Consider the following 21,118-nt stretch of genomic DNA (forward strand, 5'->3'; position numbering starts at 1 on the left):
TTCGTCTACTTTTGCCATTACTTGGTCCATAAACAATCGCAGTCTCCCCTGGAGGCGTGGGTTCGAATCCCACTCCTGACACCAATTGTTACGGAATCGGACGATGGCACTCCCCTTACCGAGGGGGGTTTAATCCCCTCGTCGTTAAGCTGGCCGTCTCCGTTCCTGGTACTTGTAACGCTCCTTTGCGGGGGGGATTGATCAGGGTTATTGGTCCAGGTATTAGCCCGAATACCTTTATCAATCCCTCCGCAAAACAGGGAGACAAGTACCGCTCGAATCCCGGACAAGATGTTAATTGCCGAGCGGTTTAGCAATCCAGAATCCGAGCCGTTAGCAATTACTAACCCGATTGTAGAGCGGTTCGGCCAAAAATCGTGCCACAGGTACTCAATTGACAGAAGGGACGAAAGCGATCGGATGAGAAAGAAACCAAACGGGTAAGAAATAACAGGGATTTATTTACTACTATACAAAACCAAAGAAGAAGAGAGAAATAAAAGTAATATACAGGAAATGGAAGGAGCAGAAGGACACAGAGCAATTCCTTAAACAAGCTTACTTATGGAACCCCAGGACAAGACAAAACAAGACAAACTCACGTACACGAATGGGGAATTGAAGGCAGGAATGAATGGCTGCAAGGAGAAGGTTCAGGTGGGACACAGGGCAGGAAGGTCCGGGCAAAATGCGCAGCAGAGAGGTCCGCTCCAAGTTCACAGTTCGGAAGCGAACAGCCGGCGGCTCCACACGGCAGAGCTTTCTGCAGCAGCAGGTCCCTCCTTACTCGTCTGCCTCGAAAGCTGCTTGCCAATCTGTTGCGTGGCGGGACGTATATCTCTCCTCATCTGCGCGCGCGTCTCTGAAGCTCTCTCCTCTCTCTCATCTGTTGTGGGGGCTTTTTGCAACGGGTTTTATAACCCCGCCCTTGGAACCCTCGCGAACCTGCTCGATGTTTCGGTCCACGCCCTCTTAAGCCAAACCCACTGATTCCTGGTTGGTCGTAAGGGCTGGCTGACTCCACCTCTGATGACGATGAGGTGCCACGACCCCCTTCTTCTCCAAGATGAGCACATGGCAATGGCGGCTTGCAGGAATGGGAAAACCACTCGCACCCTTTTTGGAAAGAACATGGGCCTACTCTTATTTGATTGATGCAACACAAGGTCAACGAGTGGAAACATAGCCTTACCTGACACACATGATAAGGATATAACTATGGAGAGATCCTATGGTTCGCTACGTGGTGCGATGGACTAACTAAGGTGTGATTATTTCATTTAACAGCCAATTAAGGGGAAATGTACACAGGGGTTATTTATAAGGGAATTTAATACTAAATTTCATGTGAATGTTCTAAAAACTGCAACAATATATATAGTCCGAAGTCCGTGAACTCCGAATTTTATATATATATATATATATATATATATATATATATATATATATATATATATATATATATATATATATATATATATATATATAAAAGATATGTATATATATATATATAATTATATATACATATCTTCTTTTTTTTTACTTTTTTTTTTTTAAACAGGAATTTAATTCCTACATGGGGCTAGTGTGAAAAAATTCTGACTCAACACGGGACTCCATCCAAGTTGAGTCAGAATTTTTTTCACACTAGCAGGAATTTAATTCCTGTTTATTAATATATATATATATATATATATATATATATATATATATATATATATATATATATATATATATATATATACATATATATATATATACATATATACATATATATATATATATATATATATATATATATATATATATATATATATATATATATATATATATATATATATATATATATATATATACAGTATATATATATATACAGTCACGTGAAAAAGTAAGTACACCCCAGGTAAAGTTTTGACTTTTTCAACATATTTCAACATACAGCTAGCTATTTGATCTTCATTTCACCAATATTGATAGATAAAGGTGATATAATATAACAAATATCATGAAACATTTACATTTTGTAGTCCATTGTATAATTTAAATACACATAAATGCAAATTTCGCATGTGGAAAAAGTAAGTACACCCTTGGCTCTGTATTGCCCCCTTTGGCAGAAACAACTCAAGTAGGCATTTCTTAGAACTGTCTACCAGTCTCTGACATCGACTGGGAGAAATTTTTGCCCACTCCTCTGTGCAGAATCTTTCAGCTGTGCGATGTTTGAGGGGTTTCTTGCATGCACAGCTCGTTTCAAATCCCCCCACAACATCTTGATGGGAATTAGATCCGGGCTTTGACTTGGCCATTCCAGAACCCTCCATTTCTTTCTTTTCAGCCATTCCTTGGTGGATTTACTGGTATGTTTCAGGTCATTGTCATGTTGCAAGGTCCACCTTCGGTTGAGCTTCAACTTTCTGACAGATGGCCTCACATTATCCTCAAGCACCCTCTGGTACAATGAAGAATTAATAGTGGATTCTATGATGGTGGGCTGCCCAGGCCCTGATGCAGCAAAGCTGCCCCAAACCATAATATTTCCACCACCATGCTTTACAGTCTCAGGTTCTTGTGGTCAAATGCTGTCTTTGGTTTTCGTCAAACATGTCTTCTGGTACTGTGGCCAAATAGCTCTACCTTTGACTCATCTGTCCAGAGCACATGCTGCAAGAGCTACCTGTAGGTCCCGTGATGACATTCTGGCGTTCTTCGGGAATTCTTTCAGCATCTTGCGGTCTGCTCTCGGGCTGAACTTGCTGGGGCGGCATGGCCTGAACAAGTTGGCAGTTGTTTGGAATCTTCTCCACTTGTAGCTGATCTTACGGACAGTCGAATGATTCATTTCAAATTGTTTGGAGATCTTTTTAAATCCCTTCCCAGACTCGTAGGCATCTATAACCTTCTTTCTGAAGGCCTCAGAGAGCTCTTTTGATCTGGGCATGGTGACGCGGCACACTTCAACAACAAAGAGCAAACCAAACAATGTCTGAGGTTTAAATAAGACAGGTTCCTCCAAGATCCTCTCTAATGATGTTCTAATCATTTGCACCTGAGCTGGTGCACCCGATTCTAATTTTAGGTATTTGAAGTAGTGATAAATGTAGGGGTGTACTTACTTTTTCCACTTGCGAAATTTGCATTTGTGTTTATTTAAATTATACAATGGACTACAAAATGTAAATGTTTCATGATATTTGTTATATTATATCACCTTTATCTATCAATATTGTTGAAATGAAGATCAAATAGCTGTATGTTGAAATATGTTGAAAAAGTCAAAACTTTACATGGGGTGTACTTACTTTTTCACATGACTGTATATATATATATAAATAATACATGTTTTATTTCGGTACACTGCAAGCTGATCATCTAATAACACTAGAACCCCCGGAGCGGTCAATTTGACCGCAAGCACATGTTTGGTAGCTGACTATGAGTGTAATTTTTTTGTTCACAGTTTTGATTTTCCTTGACTTGTCTTGATACTGGGTGTTGAATATTCATACAAAATATTGATCTCCTGACCTCAACCACATTTGAGTTACAGGCTATTATACCAAAAACCGCCACTGCGGTCAATTTGACCGCTAAGGAAATGTATTGTATAAAACACATGGGTTCAGCATTGATGAATTGTAATTTGAGATAAGTTATTATCAATACATGTTTCGATGAGATTTCATCTCTGTGTGCCGAATCTGCTAAGCAGGAAGTGCATGTAAAATTCCCAAAATTTTCATTCGTTCGATTTCAGACAGTGTACGGTATTCACGCTATCCTGTAAACATGTCACGGCGGCCAGGGCTCACGGACAAAGAGATTTTTGAGTTATTAGGTAGGTGGGTGAGGCTGGTAGTTCTAGTGTTAAAGTCCAGTGTAGGAGATAAAATGTTTCTTTACTGTACATAACACTTTTATATAAAATCACCTTTACCACCATCAATAAATGTCAAAAGATATGTGATGGTGAAACAAAATACAGTATAATCTTTCATTAATTGATTCATTTTTCCCAAAATGAAGATCAGCTGTGCTCAGGAGAGATTAGATCACAGACAAAACGAAATTTAATCACATAATTGAACACAGAGGATGCAGCGGTAATTCTCACATAGCAACGAGAAATATGAGGGAATCATCAACAGCAGAGAGGTACCACGTAAACTAATATAACTTCTACACAAAGATGGAAGCCTCCTGGAAAAAAAATCATCATCATCAGAACCATCATCATGTTCTTCTTGCAGCCTTGAGCGCGGGCACCCTGGCCAAATTCCATCTACAAACTAGAACGGCAATCGGTAGAGAGCACATCTCCACCAGGCTGAACCGTTTACATTTTGGATCTCACCAATAGGCCGGATCTGGATTTGGACCTCAACCAAAGTCTAATCGGCATGTTCTTATCGCCTAACCAACTCATCCACCAAGTTTTCTCATAACTCGTCGATAACTTTTTTGCAATATCATGCTATATATCGTTTTTGGCCCGATCACTCAATGGTGAAGAATCACTTTAAAAGATTACAATTCTCATATCCGCATTCAGAACTTCACCAAAATTGAGTCAATTCTTCCATTTCACACATACAACCTGTCCACCAAATTTCGTCCGAATCCGTCCACAACTTTTTTGAGATATCTTGTTCACAAACAGACAGACAGGGGTGAAAACAACCTCTGCCCACCTTCGTTGGTAGAGGTAACTATCAGGTTAAGCAGATCATTGAGTGAAGTAGCATAAGTTTGGTGTTTGTGCAGGAAAAGAAAGGTTTACATCATATTCGCTCTATCTTTGGTTAGAAGTTAGATAGACCGAATGGGATTAAAGTTTTTGGTTAGATAGACTTACATAGAGCATTGATATTCATAAAATGTCTTGCAATACAATGTGTTATTTAAGGATATCATTGTACAATGTGAAAAAAGCTTCTTGTGTTGTTCCCTTTCAGAATGTTCATAAAATAAACAACAACAAAGACGTTGTGCAAAGCACAACAATTGCAAGATCCACTCCCCACCCCAAAAAAGTTGCCATGGATACATCAAATTGTCCGTTTCATTAAGATTTAAATTGATGATCTTAATCAAAGCTCGAGTCAATCGGATAAAAAATGATGACTTCAGAAGTTTGGCCTTGAGTTGATCTTTGACCTCAAACATAGTTGCTTCCCCAATTCAGTGATGCACTATGCAATTGCTCTTTCATTTTCAGGTTAATCGGATGAAAAGTGACAATTTTTCAGATGAAAATTAATGATTTTAGAAGTTTGATCTTGAGTTGACATTTTGACCTCAAAATATTGGGTTTCCCAAATTAGTGACAATATGCAAATGCTGTTCAATTTTCATGTCAATCAGATGAAAAATGACAATTTTAGGAATTCGATCTTAGGATGACCGTCGACCCTTAACCTCAAAATCAATAGGCTTCTTCCTTATGACCAGCTGTACCATTTGGTGAAACTACGTGAATATCGGTTTAAAATTGTGACCTGTAGGCCATAGAGAGACAGACAGACAGAATAACGCACACGACCAACCAACATCCTTGAAAAACCTTCGATTTTGCAAGTAATAAAGCTCAAATTATGACTTATTGGTAAATGAAAAATGATTTATTTATTGGTAATTTCCATGGAGAGAGTAAAGAAATACCTTTCACATCTGATATGAGAGCTGGAAAGGTAAGACATGGTTACTTGCACCGAAATTACTGACAAATTAACTGAAGTTACGTTTTATGTTAAAATGGTGCATTTTTAATCGAAGGATACAAAACATAAAAATCCGATGAAGATCAGAGGTCTAATTTTATTCTGTCCTCACTTATGTATTTTCTTTCTTATCTGGGAAATATCTCAAGCACCTTTTGAGCTAGGAAGCAGATATTTGGATATGACAGTGACCAAGTGATTTGGCTGTAAATGGTATTTTTGTTTTATTGATTAATCAATTAATCGATTAATAATTTATTGATTAATCAATTCGTCAATTAATTAATTATTTAATTTTTGATTCAATTAAGTTTCTAAAAGTTACAGCTTTGGATGAAACACGGGTGGTTGAGATATGCTATTAGCCAATTGATTAAGAAATTATTTTACGATTACTATTTATTGATTTTAATTATGCAATTAATCAATCAATTATTGTACACATCTCCCTCTCAATGCCGTCTCTATGAGCTGCACAACCCGCACGCTGGAGGATATTTATTTATTTGGCATGGGGTGGTGTACTTTGAATGTATGTGTGCTTGTTTCGTTTGGGTTCAATTCTCGGGCGACTCGAAACTGTTACGACTGGTGCTTCGCAGAGAGCACACAGGTGCAGGCATCACGGATCACCATCCGTCAGATAGACATTAAGCCGGGTGTCCCATCTGCTAGCATTCGTTGGTTTATGGAAAATATCCCATGGTGTCTTTTGACAAAAATTAGGCGAGTTATCGCCGACACCCTGGCCAAATTCCAATTTCTTACCGGTTTAATTTGGAAGACATGCCTGGCCAACTGATTCGTGAAAGGTTTAACTACCAACTACAACTTACTGGGAAATGGTTTAAAAAGAAAAGACGTTTAATAATACTTCATCTTGGAAGTTTCAGTGAACTTTCCATTTTAGAGAAATGAGGCTGTGCTTTACTGGTGGAGATAAAGAAAAACCTTTTCTAGAGCACTGGATTTGACACTAATAGGAAATCATAAACAGTGCCTTCAGAAAGTATTTACACCATTTGAAATTATGTTGTGTTGTACCCAAAAGACCCTTTATACCCCTAAGACTCAGTCACTAGACCAATAGGACCCTTAAAACCCCTAAAACTCTTTCGACCCTTTATAAGACTTAGACACTTTTAGACCCCTAAGACGATTTAAGCCCCCAAGACCCTGTAGACCTGACATATCCAATTAACCCCTAAAATCCCCACAGACCCCATTAGACCTTTTGCAATAATTTATTTCTGCAATAACACGAGGTTAACTAGTCATAATTCAAAGGCCCCGTTTGTAAACCACATCAGTACCAAGCAAAGAGGGCGCAAAATAGCACCGATTAATAAAAACACTTTTTTTTTTCAGGTTCTCTATAAAGAATAAAGAATAGAGAATATCCCACGTGAAATAGAAAAAGTCCCACGTGGAATAGAAAATGTCCCATGTGGAATAGAAAAAGACGCACGTGGCAAAGAGAAAACAGTGTCCATGACAACAATTTCACCCCATTATAACAAAATGGGATATTTTTGTGATTTTGTTATTGCCAAACATCAGGAATCTTACTATAATTCACCAAATGTCCGTCTGTCCGTTCGAAGGTACCGCAAAAACGGCTGAACCGATCGCAACGATATTTTGGGTGTGTATTCCAAGGATCCCTTGGAGTAAAATAGGCTATATTGTTTTTCCAATTTTTTCCCCCAATTTGCCAGTTTTTCCAAACACGATGGAATAATATTTATCGATATGAACAGTGATGTGGCTTTTATTGAAATTCTACAAATACTGTTTAGATTTTGATGAGAATTACGAACCTGCCGCAAATGCGGAAGTGGACAGATTATGCAATGCGCGGGATTTATAATATCCCAATACAACCGTCATTCAATCGTAATGTTTAATCGTTAATCGTTAAACGTTAATCGTGTTAATCATTTTGTTAAAGCATCAATGGATGATTGGAATTGAGTGAATACAATTACGATTTTGAATTTGTAATTGTGTTCACCCAACCGTACGGAACTTCACATCAGGATTTAAATATTTGTTTATGTCACGAATGTTGTTAAAAGTTTATTATATTAATGTGTATTTGTGATTGGAGTTATGCTGTTTGGAATGAAAAAGGAGATATCGAGTTCAAGTGAATGACGCAATGCAGTGACGGTTTTACGTTCTAAACGTGAAATTCGCGGATCACCATATGCAGATTCGCCATTGACAGGGAATGGAACACACGTACCTGTTTGTTTGCGAACGGGTACGTTTTTCATGGAAGTCCTTCACAAACTTGCTGCCCATGTCTGACGTGCGACTGAAGGTGCTACAGTAATGTGGAATTTATTGGTTTCATGCTTTAGCATTCGCCGTTTCTGCACTGTCTGTTTGCTTCTGGCCTCCCACCCGTGCATAGCACGGGTACCTCACTAGTTTTTCAAAATATCAGATTTAAACCTACACATCTTATTTGTAGCATGTGCAGTACATGTGAATACAATCTGGTCAAAATTGGTTAAAGGTCGAGGTCAATGCCATCCAAAACATGTAAAGCATCTATTATGTGACAATTAGAAAATGTATCAACCAAATTTGTTATGCACAACATTCCATCATGTAAAACACTTGATAGGTCAAATTTTCCAAATTCCCAAATTTATGTTTTCATGGTAACTATTGTTTGTTTGCATTTCGCAAGTATGGTGCTGTGCAAGACATATTTCTTGTTTGTCTATCTGTCTGTTTGTGCAGGATATCTCAAAAAGTTGTGGACGGATTCAGATGAAACTTGGTGGACACTTTGGGTGTGTGACAAGGACCAATTGATTAAATTTTGGTGAAGTGAAGTCACCATTGAGTGAAGTTTTTGGCAAAGTTAAGTTTTGGTGGAGGTGAAGTGATTCTTCACCATTGAGAGATAGGGATAAAATTTATACATAGCACGATATCTCAAAACGTTATGTACAGATTTGGATGAAAATTTGTGGACAGGTTGTGTGTGTGACAACGAAGAATCGATTCGATTTTAGTGAAGATCTGAATATGGATTCGGATATGAGAATTATTTAATTTTTTAAGTGATTCTTCACCATTGAGTGATGGGGCTAAAACCAACATATAGCAGGATATCTCAAAAAGTTATGGACAGATTTGGACGAAATTCTGTGGATGAGTTGAGTAGATGACAAGAACAAGCCGATTAGATTATGGTTCAGGTCTGGATGCATATGCAGCCTATCATGGAGATACAAAACGTAAACTGTTCAGCCTGGTGGTGGTATGTGCTCTACCGAGTGCCATTCTAGTTGCCATTGTAATTACATAAATATGAGTCAATATGCATGCCAAGCAGAATGTACAAGCAACGAGTGACTTATGTACAGACGAGGCACTTATTGGCAGATTTTAATGTATATTTTGTAACAATAAAGACAAATAGTCATCAAATAGAATCGATATATCAGGTATACTCCAGCATCAGCTTACCTATAGTCCTTGTTAATTATTTCTCCAGATGGTAGCTGCCAGTAGATGGTGGGTGCTGGTGTGCCAGACGCATTGCAATGGAGTTGCAGAGTTCCTCCATAAACCACTCGACTTTGTGGGAGAGTAAAGGCTGAAATTTTGGCAACGGTGGGCGCATTATTGCGATGAACGACAACGTCAAAAATCGACCGGTCCATGCCGACCATGTTTGCAGCCATGCATTCATATTGACCTGCGTCTTCTGCAACAATGGATTTGAAGAAGAGTGTTCCATTTGGGAAGACGAAGAGTCGTCCATCAAGGTATTGGGATGGTCGCACCTGCGCTCCACCTACAACAACCCAGCGAAGGGTAGGGGCCGGAGTACCCCTTGCCGAACAGTGCAGCATAATTGGTTGCCCTTGAGTGGCAACGATACGGTTTCTGTGCGACTGATTCATCAACGGTGGCAACGCGACAACATGGAGCTGCACAGAAGTCGAGTCGGAGCCAACAGCATTAGCCACGATGCATTTGTACATTCCACGGTCTGAAAACGTGATCCCGGTGAGGCTGAGCGTGCCATCTTGAGCAAGAGATGCCCGTCCTGCTTGAACGATGCCACCTGTACGTAGTATCTGCCCGTGCGGTAAGAGCCATGAAAAACGTGGCTTTGGGTGTCCGGTGGCAGGACAAGTGAGCTCCGCCATACTTCCGGGCTGAGCACTGACGTACCTGGTCTTGCCCACAAGCATGCGTGCTGGGTCAGCCGCAACAGAAACCGAGGATGTAGCTCGATCGATGCCATGGAGGTTACGTGCTGTACACACATACCGCCCTCGATCCCGGAGTTGAGAGTTGCGTATCGTCAGTGTGCCATTGATGAAAACTTCAAATCGTGCACTGTGCCTCGTGCCTACCTTTATGATAGCTCCTAGAAAAGAAAGCAATTTTGATGACGACAAATGTAACGTACATTAAAGAAGATATCAAATCTTATTGAATCTTCATTATCCAAACAATCAAGGAACTCTTCAGCTCAAAGACTAAGGCTTGGTTAGTTATTACATACCTGTAGATACTTTTGTCCAGGAGATCTCTGGCTTTGGGTTACCAATGGCATCACAAGGCAATAAAACGTCTTCCTGTGCAGTGAGAATTACATTTCCATTTGGTCCATTGATGATATTGGGTGCTTGCGGTTGATGATCTTGGTCTGGCTGATGTGGTTTGAGCTCATTAGCAAAGTTTCCTCTATGATGAGATCCTTCACCGGGTCTCATGCGAAAACCAGGCCGATTAATCTTGTTCCTATAAACAAAATGTCCTCCAATATCGGCCTCTTTTTGAGACAAAGAAGAAGCAGTGTTTCCATTTTGTTCAATAGCTGGAGTTGTAGTAGTGGCGACAGTTGTTGCAACTGTATTAGGTGTTTGCCCTCCAATAGCGTTCAAGATAATGGACATGCCAGGCCTTCTTTGGGGATTCTTCAGCATGCTGCGTACCTTGGTGTATAGTCCAGGAACCCTTCCTATAACAATGGTCCCAGATGGCCACGTTCTGTGACGGTTCCTATATGGGGAACGCATGGATCCGATGATGACCTTGTGAACAACCTGCTTCTTCTTCTCGCCGGGATCAGTTTCAGCTGTTGATTTTGGCTCCATAACCTCTTCACTTGTCGGTTCTGGGACCTTGTGTCGGTTCAACATATCCTCAATGTCGGTGGTGGTTCTGGGAGATGTAATTTGAAAATAAAATGGTGGTTTTTTAATCAACAACTTATTTAATAATGAATAATTTGATTGTTTGGGTGCTTTTGGCTGAGATCTTGATGCAGTAGTTGTTGCTCTAGTTGTTGACTGTGTCTTAGTAGTAGTTGTATATGTTATTGATGGGTCAACTTTAGTGCGAGTTTGAATTCCTAAAGTATTCCCCCTAATGGTGGGTTTTGCTGTAAATGCTGTGACTTCTGGTCTATTTGTGATAGTTCTAGGTCTTGGGGTGATGTGGTGCGGCCTAGAATGGAAGAAAAAGAGTTTTGGTTTTTCAGTAGCGTACGATGGAAAATACCTTCCATGACCATAAATCCACGAGTATTTTTGAGATCCACGGGTTAATATTAAAGGCCTGTGTGTAGTAACACGTGTTGTATGCCTCCTTATTTCTCGAGGAGGTACTGTAGGATTCCTTGAAAAATTTGGTGCTGCTCCTTTTTCCTTCATTTCAGGACGTTTCATACCTTTTATTTCCAGGTGATCAGTTCCCTTGGATGGAAGTTGTACGGAAGTGTTTACAGAGACTTCAGGTTGTTTTGCATCAGGCGGTCTCCGATGACTTAATTGTTCCTCCCTTGCTTGGTCCAATGGACCACCTTGCGTTGCCAAATCAGGGCCTGGTGGTCTGCGGAGCCATGTTCCATCCTCTCCGCTTGTATCATTCTGGTTCAGGTGTGGCTGGTGCATTTCCACACGCTGACTTACAATCTTAATCCATGCATTCTGTTTGATTAAATCTATATTAGAACTGCCTGAAGAAGATGTAGAATATTCTGTTGTGCTACCAAGTTGGCTTGTGTGATCCAATTCTGGTTGTCCCTGCCTCTGACCAATATTTCGTTGTTGATTATCAATATCTCCACTGAAAGATGAAAATGGCTTTTTTGTTGTGGTAGTTTGCCTCACAGGATATTTCTCAAGATATGGATTCTGTGTCATGCCAACAACACTACCTGCTGTTCTGAAAGCAGTGTCGGTATGCTTTTCATGGTGTTTGGTATGTTCATGTATGGGTGTCTTGTCTTTACTGTGAAATGAAGACTCGGTTACTGAAGAATACAGGGTACCACGACTCCATTTCCCCGAAAATACACTATCTGGCTGTAAAGGCATCCGAGGTTCGTGCACCTGACGCATCTCCAAATCAGAACCCTTTTCTTGATTGCCAAGGACATGTGAATCGACAGTAGAAATCTGTCTGATAGAAGGCCCTAGTGAAATACCAACAGCTTCGCTTGTCACAGGTTTTGCATCTTCAATGTTGTCTCCATGGTTACCAGCAGATGGAGCAATGTGCTGTTGCCACCTTTCAGTTGTATAACCAAAGCTAGAGTGTTTTTTATAGTGCAACTGAGTGACAAAAGAACTTTGATCTGGGGTTGTGGTCATGAATTTTGAAGGGTCGGTTGTTGTGGCAACATCCAACGTGACCAGACTCGGCGTCGTTTTCATGGCTCCCTCTAAAGCAGAAGGCAACTCAAAATCATTATTACCCCTTGTTGATGATAATTGATCGCGGTCGTTATCCTCGACGTTAATTGACTCACTGGTCCACTCTTTCCCAAGCGAATGTTTGTTTTGCTTATGTTCTTCTTCTGGAATGTTCTTCAGAGACCCAGTTGTAATTTCAGTTTTCTGTGACTCATTCATTCCAATATGGTTTTGATGTGTATCGAGCATATTCTGCAAATCTTTAGCTGATAGAAGCTCTTCCCCCTCACCTATAAACACTGGATGCGAAGCAGTCACCTGAGTTTCAAGTTCAGCATTATCAATAATTTCCTCTTGAACTTTCATTGTTACATCCTCAACCGATCCTCCCTGAGTAAAGTGTGGCTTTTGTCTGCCTTTAATTTCTTGTAAGGCTCCTCTACTCCTTCCTTGATTCTTTAGCCTCTGAAGAATTCTATCCTTAGGTTTCCCAAAGTTTGTAAAAACAGTTTGGTTCCTTGGCCTTTGGTGGAAAGGCATCTCACTAGTTTGTGCTTTTCCTACTTTGCTACTTCCCGTGACCCACGTCTGAGTTTCTGGCTCAGCTTGCCATTTCAACTGATTGGTTAAATCAATTGACGTTTCTCCTCCTGATGTGGTTGCGGCGTGTTCAGTCATCATTAAAATATCATCATACTTTGTGGTTGTTTTATAATTAAATATATCGACGGCTTTTTGCATTTCCTGGTCTGGAACTTCCTCGTTACTGATGTCTCCTGACGACTGAATTGCATCTTCAAACAGATTTTGTGGTTCTATTCCTTCGATAACACGGTCATCAATTTCATCATATGGTTTCTGCAAGTGAACTGCTGGAAGGTCATGGGTTCTGGGAACAATAAAGTTGTCAGCATATGTAGTTGAAACAAAGATTTCGGTTGTAGTTTCCATGTCAACAATTGGTGTAAAACTTTCAGTTTTAGCTTCATGATCTTTGCTGCCCTCTTTGATATTATTCACCAATAATGCATCGGACTCACGTGGAATAAGAGGTTGCTCTGGTGCTGCTATCATCCCATTGGTAGTTCCTTGAGGTCCAAATGGAAAAGGAGGAGATGTTGTCCACGGTTGGAGATGTCTTCTTTCACCAGTTTCCTTGTCGTCAATAACACTAGAGTGCTGAGATGTGGTAAAGGATGTAAAATGTTGCTTCCATTGATGTTCATTTGAGATCCTGTCTCCAGATCCTTCAAAGCCATGATTAGAGAAAGACAAATCCTTGTCCTGATTAGATTTTATCCTTGTTGATGTTGCAGTGGTGGTTGTAATTTTTCGTGTTCTGATCAATTCTTGAGTTGAGAAAGTACGATTATTTTTTATCTTATTGGATGTAAGATCATGAATGCTCTTCACATGTTCTTTTTCATTGTCTCTTCTTCCATCACCTGTGTCATCCTTTTTTGACTTGACGTCTGAGGATCTCTGATCTTCCACTGGGGGCAATGAGGAAGTCATAAACACGTGCTCAGCATCATCAGGAGAATATCGTACTGCAGAATGTGGTGGTTTTTGACGCTTCATATATGAGGAGAAAGGCTCAGCTTGCTCAGACACCCCAAACCGGCCAGAAAACACATCAGGAAAAGGGTCAGTTGGTTGGGCTGTTGTTTCCCCAAGCGAAATACCTTTGTAACTAGAACCTTTCTCCTCACCAGAAAATGTATTCTTTTTAGACTCAGAAATGTCATCATTTTTTGAAGGTGCTTTTGTGGTCATCTTGGATTCTGTGGAAGCAACAGTCCATGCACTCTCCAAAAGTTCTTGAGGAAATGACATTTGAACGTGATGATCCTTGTCTTGTGCAAGTGTGCCTTCGGGGGGAATGGTGGTGCGTTTTCTTGTTTCTATGGTTTTAGTAGTTATTTTTGTGTAGCCGGGTTGTGTTGGGTGTAAGCGATTTTGGCTTCTCTGGCGCACCCTGGCAAGGATCTCTGCCCAATGTTGCGGATCCAATTTCCCCAAATTTTGTCCCCTTCGGTGATGGCTAAGAGGTCTTCTTTCTTTTGGGAATTTTTTTCTTGTCTTCTTATTTGCAGTCTTCAATTCAGCTTTCACCAGATATGACTTATGAGGACCTTGTGCTTCTTCCTCAAGGTCTTTTGTTTGGCTAACTGTAGGTTTTGTAGAGTTTAACATGAAGGCCTCACCATCACCTGATTCTTGGTCATTTCCCCAAATTTTCTGACTTTCCAATGGGACTCGAAAGCGGGTTTCGGTACCTTGACCTCGTGCCGGAAGTAGTTGTTGAGGCTTGTGTTGTATGACAACTTTATGAGTCAAAGCATCGGCCCCATAACGATTAATTGCTAAGCAGGTATAGTAGCCATTTGTCTCTGCCCTAGGAATAATCAAAGTGCCATTGTCGGCCACAAGCCTACCTTCACTTTTCATTATTGATCTATCGGGGAAGACCCACACAATGGAGGGGATGGGCAAGCCACTTGTATTGCAGGGCAGTGTTAACATTTCACCTTCATCTTGAACAACCTCAGCACCATTGATATCCCAGGAATTGGTGGATAATACCTCAAGGTGGAAAGGAACAACATCTCTGTCATCTCCAGCACTGGCAACACACTGGTATACTCCTCGGTCAGCCATCCCAACCGAATGGATTGTAAGCTTCCCTTCTGTAGAGATCGAATAGCGTGTTTTAACTTGCTCACTCGTGGATCGAAGAACAGCACCGTCAGGAAGAACCCACATCACATTAGGCTTTGGGAACCCAAAGGCATAGCAATGCAATTCCACCGTTTCGCCATTCCATGTCACCACCTCTTGCTGCGTCTCCTTATCACGCTTTATCATTGCCCAGTTTGCACGCCGTTCCCAAGACTGGGTGACATTATGTACAATTCCAACCTTGACACTTAACTTGAGAAGAAGAGCATTTGCGTTACTGCTGCGGCGGTCCAGTTGTAACAGCATAGTGCTTTGCAGAAGCCATGAGGGTGAGCCAGAGATAACAGCTGTGATTCCAGTAAAGTAATGAGACTTGTTGTTTGCCAATTGCTTGTACTCAAATGCGGGGTTTAACCGGTTGTCCAAGGCAGACGCTTTTTGAAGGTGCAGCGGATAGTCACTGTAAAATGCAATGATTTTCCAGATGGTCTGCAGATCCTGGTTTTGGTCTAGCTTGCAAGACAGGTGAGCAACATACGAAACATTTGTTGTCAGCGCATCTCCATTTAGACTCCACCGAAGGTCCTCCAACTCCTTTGGATTTTGCACTTGGCAAACCAGTTCTGCTTTATTCAGACTGTTGTCCGATAAGTTAAGCATCAAAGTCCCAAGGGATGGCTGCAAATCCGGAACTGGAAAGACATCCATATCAGAATCCTCCAAAAGCCTGCTGCCTCTGCGTTTGAGAGGAGATGAAATGTTGGGTCTTCGACAAGCCATGGATTTGTACATCATGTGGAAAAGCTCTTTGTCTTTGTACATTTGTGGTGTCGCACATCTTGGACACAACCTCCCACCCCTGTAGGTGCGATCACGCTTGCATTTCATTACATCTGAACATGAAATCAACAAGAATAATTAGTCATACCTTCATAAACTTTCAAAGCACATGTCAAGTACACAGCAAAATACACAGATCAAAGCATAATAATCACTCCGGGCTTACCGCCCCTTTACCTTTCCAGGCCACAAGTTATTCGAGCAGTTCGTCCAAGACGCTAACGCAGATATCTTAGATGTCAAGACACGAGACACTCCCTGTAACCCCTCCAATACGCATCTGCACCTACCTCTCCCATCTGCCAAACAATCTTAGCCATAGCTACCTTTTGGTGAGTATCCCATTTAATTGTCCATTTGTCTATTTCGTTTGTATTATTTATTAATTTGTTTAATATTTGTCTCTAGTATGTAGTTAGATGAGGTTAAAGTTATGTTAGTGTGACCGATGTTGAATGTTATGTTAATGTGCCCTGGGAACGCATCCCCCATTTTAACACTACATCGATAGGAATATCTCGTCTGCTTAACGTCATTCAGCTTAATGTTGCACTTTCTAGGAACGCATCCATGACGTTGCTGTAGTGTGTTTTAAATTAACAATTATACAATTTATTTCAGAAAATATCAAACACTGCAATATTTTTTAAATTTATACAATTCAATGCCTTCAACCAGAGATCTTAACTTAAACAGGTCTATTTTGAGTATAGGTTGAGGCCTGGACTTCCAGGGGGTGGAAGGGGAGGGGAAGAGAAGGGTAAAGTATCGACTTATACACCACCAAATACAGTAAGACATACATGTATGAACCTAAGGTGGAAGGTGTAGAGAGTATCGACAATGGCAATCGGCGAGACCCTGAAGCGAGACTTAGCAATAGTAATTGGTAAGTGGTATTACTATTACTGGTATTGATTTATAAATCATTCATCCCAGCTATAACAGTAGTATGTATTTGATGAAATAATTTTCTGTCATTCTTGTAATTATGAAGCATCTAATGCACTCCTTTTAAAGGAAAGGCCCTCCTTTTTATTTATTGTTTTTTTTTATGCTTCTGTACACCGCCCTTGAGGATTGGTTTGCAAGCCACCATCTACAATTCCAATAGAAGAGACATAATTACTCCTTTATGGAAAATGTTTTTCAACTTAGTTTTGGCCTCAAAAATAGACCATAGTGAACACACATTTGTGTTGAAAGATTGGCCTTTAAAGCCTACCCTTATGAAGGGGGACAGAAATCCGTACAAACACACAGACTGACATTGTGTTTTATATGGTAGATGGTCACGAATAAATAAGAGCAGAGCCGCCGTTCCAGATTTTGCCCTTCTTCTGGGCTCGTCAGGAAGACGTACTGCCAAATCCTTTATTCGTGACCGTACTAAGCTTGTGAGCCTGGTGTTGGCTTAGCGGTGAGGGCACTGGCTTGGGATCCTAGGATCCTGAGTTCGAATCACGGTCGATCGCTGAATTAATGCCAGGGAGGTTGACTCAGTCTGTCATCCTTCCGAGGTCGGCAAATTGAGTACCAGCTTGCTGGGATGAATGATCCCGGTGTGTACCCCGGTTTAGAATAGGTACACCGTATCCCTGCACTATCGTAAGAGGCGACTAAGGGTTGGCGTCAGGAAGGGCATCCGGCCATAAAAACATTGCCTCAAACAGGGAACCATGATTGTCATGGGGCCCGCAAGGCTAACCCCCGCTCTAGCGGGGGAAAATGGCCTTAAAACGATCATTCATTCATACGAAGCTTGTTAATAATATATACATATGGAGTCATAGACAGTGTATATTAAAAAAAAATTCAAAGATAAAGATGTGTACTTTGGCCCGAAGACCATAGTACACAGTCAAAAAAAGGTTGTCAAACTGATACACAGATGAGGCTTGAAAGCCAAAGCTCAAGCCAATACAAAAACCTATACATCCCAATCCACAAGGCCTAATTACATAGTCATACATTAACTGCAGAGATCCACAAGCCATCATTATGACAGTAATTTTATTTTTTTTGACATGAAACAAGGTTTTAAAAAACTGTGTAGGGACGTGCACTCTGGCCCCAAGGCCGTAATACACAGGCCAACAAAACTTGTCAAACTAGTGCACAATATCTTAGGGATCCACTGGCCATCTTAGGGCGGTGCCTTTTTTAAATAAAAAAAGATAACATTCAAACATTATGAGAAATGTCAAATGAACAAATGCTGCACAGCCCACAGGGCCAGAATGCATGGTAAAACAAACATGCATCGCAGCCCACAGGGCGAGAATGCATGATAAAACAAACATGCATCGCAGCCCACAGGGCGAGAATGCATGGTAAAACAAACATGCATCGCAGCCCACAGCGCCAGAATGCATGGTAAAACAAACATGCATCGCAGCCCACAGCGCCAGAATGCATGGTAAAACAAACATATATCGCAGCCCACAGCGCCAGAATGCATGGTAAAAATAAACATGCATCGCAGCCCACAGGGCCAGAATGCATGGTAAAACAAACATGCATCGCAGCCCACATGGCCAGAATGCATGGTAAAACAAACATGCATCGCAGCCCACAGGGCGAGAATGCATGATAAAACAAACATGCATCGCAGCCCACAGGGCGAGAATGCATGGTAAAACAAACATGCATCGCAGCCCACAGGGCCAGAATGCATGGTAAAACAAACATGCATCGCAGCCCACAGCGCCAGAATGCATGGTAAAACAAACATGCATCGCAGCCCACAGCGCCAGAATGCATGGTAAAACAAACATACATCGCAGCCCACAGCGCCAGAATGCATGGTAAAAATAAACATGCATCGCAGCCCACAGGGCCAGAATGCATGGTAAAACAAACATGCATCGCAGCCCACATGGCCAGAATGCATGGTAAAACAAACATGCATCGCAGCCCACAGCGCCAGAATGCATCGTAAAAATAAACATGCATCGCAGCCCACATGGCCAGAATGCATGGTAAAATAAACATGCATCGCAGCCCACAGGGCCAGAATGCATGGTAAAACAAACATGCATTGCAGCCCACAGCGCCAGAATGCATGGTAAAAATAAACATGCATCGCAGCCCACAGGGCCAGAATGCATGGTAAAACAAACATGCATCGCAGCCCACAGCGCCAGAATGCATGGTAAAACAAACATACATCGCAGCCCACAGTGCCAGAATGCATGGTAAAAACAAACATGCATCGCAGCCCACATGGCCAGAATGCATGGTAAAACAAACATGCATCGCAGCCCACAGCGCCAGAATGCATGGTAAAAATAAACATGCATCGCAGCCCACAGCGCCAGAATGCATGGTAAAAATAAACATGCATCGCAGCCCACATGGCCAGAATGCATGGTAAAATAAACATGCATCGCAGCCCACAGGGCCAGAATGCATGGTAAAACAAACATGCATCGCAGCCCACAGGGCCAGAATGCATGGTAAAATGAACACATGCATCGCAGCCCACAGGGCCAGAATGCACGGTAAAATAAACATGCATCGCAGCCCACAGGGCCAGAATGCATGGTAAAACAGACAGTCATACATGCATCACAGTCCACAGGGCCAGGATGCATGGTAAAATGAACACATGCATGGCAGCTCACAGGGCCAGAATGCATGGTAAAATAAACATGCATCGCAGCCCACAAGGACATAATGCATGGTTGAATGAACACATGCATCGCAGCCCACAGGGCCAGAATGCACAATAAAACGAACACATGCATCCCCGCCCACAGGGCCATAATGCATGATCAAATGAACAAATGCATCCTAACCCACAGGGCCAGGATGCCTGGTCAAACAATAACTGGAAACCACTCCATCTTTTGATAGCGCATTTTTTATGCCTCCGCCGCCGAATTCGCCAGACGCATTCGGTTTTCGCATTGTCCGTTCAGCTTTCCGTCCGTCCATCAGTCCGTGATAGGTTTTCATGACTGTGATAACTTAAGATTGGCTGAAGGGATACAAGTCAAATTTGGTGCATGTATAACGAGATGGTATTCATAGAATACTTACCCTGTGCAGTCAACTTGGTGTGAGCCAACTCTTCTGTTTTTGAACGTTTCTTTTTTTTTGATCCAATATGGCTGCCAGACCACGTGAGCGATGACATCATGAATTTATATTCTCAAATATAATTGTTGCATAGATCATGCTCAATAAATTTCAAACTGATCAGACTAAGCATTGTTCCTGTCGAATTATGGCGTCATAATTATGGCACCAATGACGTCATTGTTAACAACACATATTCCCCATAGGAAGTCTTTACAATGAGCCACGTTTCAATTTTTTCCATGCAGCGGTTTTGGAGATATAGAGGTGCAACGTTTTTTGGTTTTTCCAATATGGCGCCTGTACCACATGATCTATGACGTCATGATTATCATTAAAATATTCTAAAGGAGGAGGCGCTCCTATGGTGAAAATTTCGTGTCCATCAGACCAACAGTTGCTGAATTTTTTAAAATAATGATCGGATGGATAAGTGTTGTATTTGCAAATTATGACGTCATAACTAAGGCACGGATGACATCATCATTGACATATCTTATTCCCCATGGGGAGTAGTTGACAATTATCCAGGTCTCAATTTTTCCAATGGAGTGGTTTCAGAGATATAGAGGTGTTAGGTTTTTCCAGGATGGCGCCTGTACCACGTAACCTATTACGTCATAATAATCATTGAAATATCTACAGGAGGAGGCCCTCCTATGGTGAAAATTTCGTGTCAATTGGACCAATAATTGCAGAGAAAAAAATTCATACTGATCGAATCAAGTGTTGTACTTGTCGAATTATGACATCATAATTAAGGTGTCGATGACATCATCGTTAACATATCTTATTCCCCAAGCGGAGTACTTGACAATGAGCCATGTTTCAATTTTTTTCCATGGAGCGGTTTCCGAGATATAGAGGTGCAACAGTTTTTCGATTTTTCCAAGATGGCGCCTGTATCACGTGACCTATGACGTCATAATTATCATTTTTAAAATTCCACAGGAGCCACTCATATTCTGAAAATTTCGTGCCAATCAGACAAACAGTTGCAGAGGAATTTTTTTTTTTTCATACTGATCAGATCAAACGTTGTACTTGTCGAACTATGACATCATCATCAACATATCTTATTCCCCATGTGGAGTACTTGACAATGAGCCATGTTTC

General features: G+C 41.2%; 1 protein-coding gene across 1 annotated transcript in view; it reads right to left on the bottom strand.

Annotated features, from left to right (window-relative positions):
• LOC137435101 (immunoglobulin superfamily member 10-like) overlaps nt 1-21,118 on the bottom strand; it is a 54,678-nt gene that overhangs the window by 18,693 nt on the left and 14,867 nt on the right. The window contains exons 5-6 of the mRNA XM_078784645.1: nt 10,261-15,972; nt 9,210-10,122 (exon numbers count right to left, since the gene is read on the bottom strand). Of these exons, the coding sequence (XP_078640771.1) occupies nt 9,210-10,122; nt 10,261-15,972 (6,625 nt within the window). The remainder of the gene's footprint in view (nt 1-9,209; nt 10,123-10,260; nt 15,973-21,118) is intronic.

Source organism: Myxine glutinosa, chromosome 9 (genome assembly GCF_964187855.1).
Source record: "Myxine glutinosa chromosome 9, kmMyxGlut1.1, whole genome shotgun sequence".
NCBI classification, from domain to species: Eukaryota; Metazoa; Chordata; class Myxini; order Myxiniformes; family Myxinidae; genus Myxine; species Myxine glutinosa.